We start from the raw sequence: 10,631 nt of genomic DNA on the forward strand, positions 1-10,631 counted from the left end.
AAGCCTGCTTCTCCCTCTCCCACTCCCACTGCTTGTGCTCTCTGTTGCTATCTCTCTCTGTCTGTGTCTCTCTCTCAAATAAATTTTTAAAATCTTGAAAAAAATTAAAAAAAACAAATCTAAAAAAAAAAGATACAAAGATATACTTCTACATGTAACTCTAGGAAAAGCATACACGGTGAAAGCTGTCACTGATTGTCAGTGGCCAGGGACAGAGCGAAGGAAATGATGGCGATACAGCATAAGGGGATTTAGAGGAGTAATGAAAAATTTTAATAGCTTCATTGTGGTGGTGGTTATACTGTCTATGTTTGCCAAAAGTCATTGAATCACACATTTAAAATGGGTGAATTTTATCATATATAGAATATATACCTCAATAAAACTGATTAAAGGGGCACCTGGGTGGCTCAGTCGGTTAAGCATCTGCCTTCGGCTCAGGTCATGATCCCAGGGTCCTGGGATCAAGCCCCACATCAGGCTCCCTGCTCAGCGGGAAGCCTGCTTCTCCCTCTCCCACTCCTCCTGCTTGTGTTCCCTCTCTCTCTGTCAAATAAATAAATAAAATCTTAAAAAAAAAACTGATTAAAAAGTTAATGTCCCAACCCCTCAAATAAAAATATTAAACACAATGAGCTGGCACGATAGCCTAATTGTTCAGAACATAAAATCTGGAACCAAACTGTCTGGGTTTGAAGCTTAGTCTTGCCACTCACTGGTTATGTGATCTTGGGCAAATTACTTACTCTTTCTGCATCAGTTTCCTCATTTGTACCATAAGGATGGATAACAATACCTGCCTGATATGGTTTTGTAATCTATAAAAGATAACACATGGAAAGCACATGGATGAGCGACTAGAACATAATAAATGCTCAGTGAATGTTTCCTGTCCTCAGCTGTTGCTTCAGATTCTGCCACCAAACTAATGACATGAATCAGGTCATTTAAATTCTATTTTGTTTTCTTCAACTTTAAAAAATGCCGTATTGGGGCACCTGGGTGACTCAGTTGTTAAGCGTCTGCCTTGGTCTCAGGTCATGATCCCGGGGTCCTGGGATGGAGTCCCACATCGGGCTCCCTGCTTGGCAGGAAGCCTGCTTCTCCCTCCCCCACTCCCCCTGCTTGTGTTCCCTCTCTCACTGTGTCTCTCTCTGTCAAATAAAGAAATAAAATCTTTAAATAAATAAATAAATAAAATTAAAAACGCAGGATTACATGGATCCCTATGGTCTTTACAGGTTTCTGATACCCTAAAGTCTATAAAGACATGGAACAAATTTTGTATGCTCTTTTAGAAGACATCCTTTGCAAAATTGATTAAGGTTTCTTTTTTCCTTTTTTTTTTAAGGTTTTATTTATTTATTTGAGAGAGAATGAGCAAGTGAGAGAGGATGAGCGGCATGGAGGGGCAGGGGGAGAGAGAGACTCCCCGCTGAGCAGGAAGCCCAACTCAAAGCTTGATTCCAGGACCCTGAGACCATGACCTGAGCAGAAGGCAGACGCTTAACAGACTGAGCCACCCCGGCGGCCCTCTTTTTTTTTTTTTAAGAGACAGAAGTTTACTGAATACACCGCAAGGCAGTAGTAGTGAGCAGGACAGCAGAGGAGAAACTGTCTCTAAGGGAAGGTTTCTAAAATTAATGGCACCCTGAAAATATTTATCAAATACAGAAATTATTTATTTATTTGGCAGAACCGTTAGGATGATATGCACCCTTCGACCCCAAATAAACCATGTTTTTCCCCCAAGATAGACTTAAAAATATTAATTTCATCAAAATCTGTTTTGCCAGTTTTGCCAGTAGGATGCACTTTTTGGTCCAGCTTTTGCTTTCATTTCTGGTAAATCATGTAAAATTGTTTTTCAAGATTCACAAAAGTCTCCTGATTTAACGCAGTGCAATTCAATAGGTCCATAAGCTCCTCATCATGTAGACTACTGAAGACAGCAAACCCAGCAGCTTGTAGTTGATTATCACTTTTGCCCTAGATACCTAGTCTCTCCTCTCACTTAATGATGCTGTCCTTGATAATGTAGTGATGCTCAACTAGCTGGAGGCCATATGTATTAAGCAGTCAAGTCTTGAAAGATATTTGAAAGGATTATTAGTTTTTCCTATTCAGTATGCCTCCCTTAAAGTGATTTATAGGAGAACAAATTAGAATCTAATAGTGAAATGGCTGAACACGCAAGAGTTATCGCAATCAGCTAGGTATAGAATCCAGGTGGAAGGTCCATTCTCTTTGAAAAATGTCAAAGGATCTTTAGCTTCCTACAGGAAGAAAGGAGCCTGATTCAAGAGCTCAGCTAAGTTAAGTTCATACATATAAATCACACATTTTCCTGCAATAAAATACAATCCTTGCCTTTAAATCTCTTGCAAAGATACATCAAGATTAATTTCAATGAATGAAATTTCCTGACATATTCTTGGATTCCTTTTTATGAAAATTCCTGATGATTGATTGCATGTTTAATAAACAATAAAACTTACAGCTGTCATGTTCTTGCTAAAACTCTATTTCCCCTCTGGTAATTGTGTGAAGGGAGAGGAGTGTGATTACATTTCTTGTCAAGCATTTCCTTGAAAGGTGTTTTATGCAAGGATAGCTAAACTCTTGAGCCTAATTCACTCATAGGCCTGAAGCCAATCTAAGTGCTTGGTGCACTGCTGGATACCAATGCATGCTTCCTCACTGAAGATAAAAATTGCAAATTATTACTCAGCCATTAAAAAAAAAATGGAATTTTGCCATTTGCGACAACATGGATGGACCTTGAGGGCATTCCGCTAAGTGAAATAAAGCCAGAAAAAAGAAAAAAAAACATATACCACATGATCTCACTTACATGTGAAATCCAAAATAAAAAAACAAACAAGAACCAAGCTCATAGATACAGAAAACAGATTGGTGTTTGCTAGAGATGGGGGGCAGGAGGTGGGTGAATTGGGTAAAAAGTGGTTAAAAGGTACAAACTTTCAGTTATAAATTAAATATGTCCTAGGGATGTAATGTACAGCGTGGTGACTAAAGTTAATAACACTGTATTGCATATGTAAAACACTGTATTGCATATGTGAAAGTTTCTAAGAGATTAAATCTTAAAAGTCCTCATCACAAGAAAAAAAAAATTTGTTAACTACATATGGTGATGGATGTTAACTGGACTTATTATGGTGATTATTTAGCAACATATACAAATATTGAATCATTACGTTGTACACCTGAAACTAATATAATATTATATGTCAATTACACCTTAAAAAAAAATTGGGAAAAAAAGATGAAAATTTCACAATGGTTGCTTCACCTCAGGACTCCAAGAGGTTCTCAGAGTGTGAAATCAAGGCTCTGACTACTGGGCTTGTGTGTTTTATCTTGAGTTGTTCCCAAGTCTGAGGAAATATCTTTCACTCTGAGACAATGCCTCTTAATAGTGAAATCATGAGTGCCTGGGTGGCTCCATCAGTTAAGCATCTGCCTTCGGCTCAGGTCATGATCCTGGAGTCCTGGGATCGAGCCCTGCATCAGGCTTGCTGCTCAGCAAAGAGTCTGCTTCTCCCTCTGCCCCTCACCCCCACTAGTGTGTGTGTGCTTTCTCTCTCTCTCAAAAATAAATAAATAAAATCTTTAAAAAAAAAATAGTGAAGTCACACATAAGAGTAGAAATGTTCCCCTCCCTCCCAAGGCTTCCATTATTCATTATTTAAAAGGGAAAACATAGAGATATTTTTACCATGCTGCCTCCATGTGACATTAAAATTGCATTTAAACTCAGTTCTCTCATGTTCAGGAAATTGAGACAATTAATCTTAATTAGTAATTCATCCAGAAATTAATTAGTGAACACACACTGTGTACATTTGATTTTTCTAGAAACTAAAACTTTCAGTGAGATTTCAGTCTAGGAGGGGACATAATTAAAGGCAATTAAAGAGTAAGCCAAGATAGAAACAAAGGTGGGTTGCAAATTTTACACAATAAATTTAATGGGTAGAGAAATGGAGTTTATTTTTTATTTTATAACTAATCTGGTCTTTGTCCAAGCTACACCTGCTTCTTAGGTGGTAGAATATATTCATACATATATATATACACACACACACATATGTACACACATATATATACTGTATAAAAATATATGAAATGTATATAAACATATACTATACATATATACATACACATTTATTGTACATGTGTATATGTGTGTGTATATATATAATTCAGTTTAAACTTGTCTGACTTCTGATTTAAATAATTCATGCATTTTAGGTATTGCTCCATGATTCATTTGGATTAAACTATTTCAGTTACTCAGCTTCTTCTGCCCCTTGTTCTCCTTAAAATGGATTCCTGGTGGGTTGCTTGGGTGGCTCAATAGGTTAAGCATCTGACTCCTGATTGCAGCTCAGGTCATGATCTCGGAGTCATGAGATTAATCTCTCTCCCTCTGCCCCTCCCCCCATTCTCTCTCTCTCAAATAAATAAATCTTTTTTTTTTTAAAGATTTTATTTATTCACTTGAGACACACACACACACACACACAGAGCATGAACACGGGGAGAGCCAGAGGGAGAGGGAGAAGCAGGCTCCCTGCTGAGCCAGGAGCCCCATGTGGGGCTCCATCCCAGGACCCTGGGATCAGGACCTAAGCTGTAGGCAGATGCTTAACCATCTGAGCCACCCAGGCGCCCCTAAATAAATCTTTAAAAAAATAATGGATTCTTGGTTAAGTGTCTTCGTTGTGCAGAGGGTGTGGTCTTTGGAGTTGATGCCCTCACCCTCCTCTGATATTCAGAGCAATACCCTATAAGGAAATAGCATTGTAAACCAAAGATAAGAGAAGACATTGAAATAAGTTTAAGGTTGACTTTTCACTAACTAGGGGTGCCTGGATGGCTCAGTTGGTTAAGCATCTGCCTTCGGCTCAGGTCATGATCCCAGGGTCCTGGGATGGAGCCCCGTGTTGGGCTCCCTACTCAGCAGGGAGTCTGCTTCTCCCTCTGTCCCTCCCCCTGCTCGTTCTCTTTCTCTCTCTCTCTCTGAAATAAATAAAATCTTTAAAAAAAATTTTTCACTAACTACATTACCAGGGAGGATTAATTGAAAAGCATATTCTCTAAACTAGAACAAGGCAGATGTCCCCAAAGATGGCATGAGCCTCATTCTAGGCTTCCAAGCTACAGTGGCCAGAATAATAAATCTCTTTTCCCCACCATAAGAGAACCAAACTATGAACCAAACATAGTCCTCTCTTCTCCCTTCTTTCATCTATTCCCTCTTCTGGATTTATTTAAAGATTTCACCTCCCAATATGCAATTTGGAAGAAAAGAGTTAGAAACTAGAAGTGATTATTTGCAACCAAGTATGTTTGGCTGCCTAAGAAACAGCAATGTGAACAGGGACAGAGACAAGAAAGGCTATGAATGTAGTACATGCTACAGAGGGTAATATTTTATACACTTCACTTTTCAAAACAGAATTGCAAACTGCATCTGAGCCACTTGCTGATGTGTGGAACTTGAAATTCAAAGCAGGAAAAGATCCAGCTTCTCTCAAACATAATCTCACTAAGTGTCCGATTTCTCTCACTGAATATCCCCCTTTTGGCTATTCCATATCGATCCAGGTGGCATGCAACTCAACCTCAGATTTAGGCCTCAGAAAGCTCACATGACTAACATCAAGATTCAGTTCACTTTGACCCGGGCTGAGGCTGCGGGAAATAGTCTTAAATTCTAATGAGAGGGATGATGAAGGAGGAAACCTCAGAATTTTAAAGCTCCAATAAAAGTAGATTATAACAAGCCAGTTACCAGAGGCAGCAACGGCAGTGAGCGGGTCCTTGTGGCCTAGAAAAATCCTGCAAAAATGTCTCTGTACCCATCTCTTGAAGACCTGAAGGTAGACAAAGTTATTCAGGCTCAAACTGCCTTTTCTGCAAACCCTGCCAACCCAGCAATTTTGTCTGAAGCTTCTGCTCCCATCTCTCAAGATGGAAATCTCTATCCTAAATTGTATCTGGAGCTTTCCCAGTACATGGGCCTGAGTTTAAATGAAGAAGAAATCCGTGCAAATATGGCCTTGGTCCCTGGAGCCTCAGTTCAGGGGTTGGTAGCAAGACCTTCCAGTATGAACTATATGGTGGCTCCTGTAACTGGTAACAATGTTAGAATTCGTAGAGAAGAAATTAAGCAAGGGATTCGTGAAGTCATTTTGTGTAAGGATCAGAATGGAAAAATTGGGCTCAGGCTTAAATCAATAGATAATGGTATATTTGTTCAGCTGGTCCAGGCAAATTCTCCAGCCTCATTGGTTGGTCTGAGATTTGGGGACCAAGTACTCCAGATCAATGGGGAAAACTGTGCAGGCTAGAGCTCTGATAAAGCACACAAGGTGCTCAAACAGGCTTTTGGAGAGAAGATTACTATGACTGTTCGTGACAGGCCCTTTGAACGGACAGTTACCATGCATAAGGATAGTACTGGACATGTTGGCTTTATCTTTAAAAATGGAAAGAACATCCATAGTGAAAGATAGTTCTACAGCCAGAAATGGTCTTCTCACAGAACATAACATCTGTGAAGTCAACGGGCAGAATGTCATTGGGCTGAAGGATTCTCAAATTGCAGACATACTGTCAACAGCTGAGACTGTAGTTACTATTACAATCAGGCCTGCTTTTATCTTTGAACATATTATTAAACGGATGGCACCAAGCATTATGAAAAGCCTGATGGATCACACCATTCCTGAGGTTTAAAAGTCATGGCACATGGAAACTTCACCAAACTTGTCCAGTTTACTTCTTGGGCAACTTAACTTTATATTATGCACATGAAGCTTTCTAGGAGCCAGAGAGCTTCTGCTGCATGAAGACCTTTCTATCTTACATTATGGCTGGAATCTTACTGTTTTGATTGGATATCTTGTTCACACTTCAAGATCATTGTAGCCTTATCCTGGTTTTACAGATGTGAAACTTTGGACAGATTTACTGATTTTCATAGAGTAGTTTCTCTACTAGAAACCTGATGTTTTTACAAGCCATTATGATTAGAATGACTGATACAGGCTTAGCTCTGTGTTAGAACCAGTCACCTTTATCTTACATCAAGTAGTGCTGTTCATATTACTTTAGTTCTATGGTATAATTGCGTTTTTAATGTGTTACCATAGTACATGTAGAATGACTGCTTTTGATGGTTTTTTAGTTCTGTGTGTGTGTGTGTGTGTGTGTGCCCGTGTGCGCCTATAAAATACCAATTAAGTACACTGGTTTCATTCCATATAAGCATTATACAGTGTATGTAGATTGCAAGAGATTGTGTTGATCATCATTTAATTGTAACTACCTTTACTTAATACGCTTCAACTGTCGCCTTAACTGTTAAGCATCTAGAATAAAAGCCAAAATATAACTATTGCTGCCTTTCTAAAACCCAAAATGCAGTTCTATGTTAAACTGAAATGTACACTAGCCCAGAACAATTTAATGGTACATACTGACCTATAGCATAGCTGCTTAGTTGCATTTGAGATTTTCTAGTCAATTGTGTAATGGAAATTTCTTTCTTCTAAAAGTTACCGGTATTACTTTGTGAGAAATGAATCACTATATATTAAATGTAAAAATTCTTATACTAAATAGGATAAACTTTTGACTCCCTTTATTCATTTGTAGATTAAGTGGAATAATACCTAATTTTGTCATTTACTCTTAACATTCTGTAATCTAGCTACTTTGGGATAGTCTTAGGATGTTTCCCAGGTAATTTGTTCCATTTCCTGACCCCTCCCTGCAAACAAAATGGCAGTGACACTTTATCCTGATTTTTTTCTTTTTGGTTTATGCCTATTCCATCTTAATTAAATATGTATAAAAAAAGTAGATTATAACAGAAAAGTTGTAGTAAACACAAAGGTTAAGCATGGAAAGAGCTGGCTAAACTGTTAAAAGCATGGAACAGATAGAAGTTAAATCAATTTTTCATTTGTTGAGTATTTCAGAACTGAAAGTTGTTTATTTGTCAGAGAGAGAGAGAGTGTGAGCACAAGCAGGGGGAGCAGCATGCAGAGGGAGAAGCAGGCTCCCTAATGTGGGACTCAGTAGTCCCACATCCTACTCCTCCCCTGAAATAAGACCATGTAAAATGCCTAAGAGTTTACTTACCTGATTTCTCATTTACTTGAAAAAAAGAATAAATTTTCTTCAATATAAACTGAATTTATATTGTAAAATACTAAAGAAACCTGTTTATCTTAACCCAATATCCAAATACGTATGGAAATTTTATGCTACATTGTATTGTAAGCAAAACAAGTTCTAGCTACAAGTCATGTGCTGTGATTAGCTATAGATGTGACTTTACCCAAATCACTTCACCAATGTGAGCCAGCTGCAGGGTGGTTATGTGAGAATGTGCCAGCTCTCATGGCAAATCTCCAGCAGGATCACTTCACTTCCTAATCTATGTGAATGATGCTGCCTATGGTGCAAATATATTCCCGTCCACATGAAGAAATCAAGTTCCTGTGGGCTTCAAATGGGAAATTAGGAGAAAAATGAAAAAGTGGCAGCCTGGATTCAAGAATGTGCTTGAAAAGAATTTCTGGACAAGGGTCACTATTCTAAAGAGGTACAACAACTCCCAGCATACAATGGCTCTGCTCATTATCTTGACATCTTTCTCATGACTACTCGTTTTTTGTTAAAGTTTATTTATTTATTTTTTTAGTAATCTCTACACCCAGTGTAGGGCTCAAACTCACAACTCTGAGATCAACATTAAGGTGCCCCATGACTGGTCATTTTTTTAGTCAAATAGTATATACAGTAAAATGCCATAATATGAAATATACAACTCAACGTTTTTGAGATTTCACTCTTCTTGTTACTGAGAATTAAAAAAAAAAAAAAAAAACAAACCTCGGCACATAACAACTCCATTCAAACCCCTGCACTTAAAAAACTTAACCAGGCATGCCTGGGTGGCTCTGTCGGTTAAGCATCTGCCTTTGGCTCAGGTCATGATCCCAGGGTCCTGGGACTGAGTCCCACATTAGGCTCCTTACTCAGCAGGGAGCCTGCTTCTCCCTCTGCATGCTGCTCCCCCTGCTTGTGCTCACACTCTCTCTCTCTCTGACAAATAAACAAATAGAATCTTAAAAAAAAAAAAAAACTTAACCAAATTCTAGCATGGCTTCTAGAAGCTTAAGACCATGTCTCTAGGATGACTCCAGCGTCCCCTCAACCCCCTGGAAAATGACTACCTGAGAAAGTTTAAGACTGCCAGGATAATTTACTGTTTGTTCCAACTAAAACTTGGTGATAGGCAAATGGGCCTCTAAGACCCCTTTAAGAGCAGTTACTTTAGAAAGCTTGCAATTATAAATTCTTTCTCTGCCCCTTTAAGATAAAATCTTCTAGCACCCAGAACTATCTCCTCAAATACCTGAGAGCCATCTCTTTGAAATGCACACAGTCAAGAAGATGATTCTTTTTCTTGATCTCAGACCCTATGGGAGAGTAAAGTCCTAACTTCAGTGTGTGTACCATTGCCTCCTTTCACAAAGGTATGGGAAGTTTGTTTCTCCTCCGGATAAACACCACTTAGCAAGTCAAGATGGCTTAGTCACAAGGACCAACATCCCTCACCCCCTTCATGCTCTCAGTGCCTTTCTCTTAGCACACCTCAGCCTGTAAAAAGTCTGCTTTGTTTCAAGGGAGTTGAGTCCAGGTGACAGTCCCCTCTTACAAAAGTTATTACCGAATAAAATCTGTCTTTATGACTTGAGTGCCTGGCTGTATCTGTTATATTACATATAGCAATATTTTTTATGTCACTGAATAGAATTTCATTAAAGGAATATACCACCCATTAATTTCTCCATTCCACTTATAAACAGGTTTTAACTCAATCTCGTTAAGAAGCAATTAAACTAAGCAAAGACAATTTGGTTATACTCGATTATTAGAGAGTTTTGGTGGATACTGGTAACCTCTAATAGAGATAGGAAAGGGTCTCTATGTCTCCTCCCCTGGGATCTCACTACCAAATGGTATGCTACAAGTCATAAATACCATTCTGCTATATGCACCACATTTATGAGAAAAAGTGGGCATACTTTGTCCTTTCAGGCATTTCAGAAAACATTCTGCTTCAAATTTCCATCTAAGACAGACATGGCACTATTCAGAAACCCTCCAAAAGTGGCTAATACAAAAACCAGACATAATCACAGACCTGGAGAACCAGTCTAAAATGTACAGGATCCTGGCTTCTCTAGATCTCTTATTTCACTTCATGCAAGGCAGAAATACAGACAATATTTCTAGCCAATCCACATATGTTAAAACCACTCAAGACAGCAATTAAAATCATTCTTTAAATTTTCCTAATTAACAAACCAGGCGGTGCTCATCAGAGATAAAGATAGCTGAAGGGCACCCATGGAGCCTGAATTTCTGAATACAGATTCTGAAATGCTAGGTAAAAAAGCCAGTAGTGTACAATCTTGATTAGGAGACTCAAATATTCATTTAATGATTTCTAGGGTGTGGACTGAAAGCTCTCCCCTCCACACACATAAAACAGTTTAAATTACAGAGGCACCAGGGTG

At 38.6% G+C, this 10,631-nt stretch overlaps 1 protein-coding gene across 1 annotated transcript; it reads left to right on the forward strand.

Annotated features, from left to right (window-relative positions):
- Positions 1-5,851: 5,851 nt before the first annotated feature.
- Positions 5,852-6,803, forward strand: LOC110573108 (syntenin-1-like). The gene is given in 2 exon segments (XM_044911805.1): positions 5,852-6,526; positions 6,528-6,803. Coding segments are annotated over 2 exon segments (891 nt in total). The 5' UTR covers positions 5,852-5,879; the 3' UTR covers positions 6,772-6,803.
- Positions 6,804-10,631: the final 3,828 nt, after the last annotated feature.

Source organism: Neomonachus schauinslandi, chromosome X (assembly GCF_002201575.2).
Source record: "Neomonachus schauinslandi chromosome X, ASM220157v2, whole genome shotgun sequence".
Classification (NCBI taxonomy): Eukaryota; Metazoa; Chordata; class Mammalia; order Carnivora; family Phocidae; genus Neomonachus; species Neomonachus schauinslandi.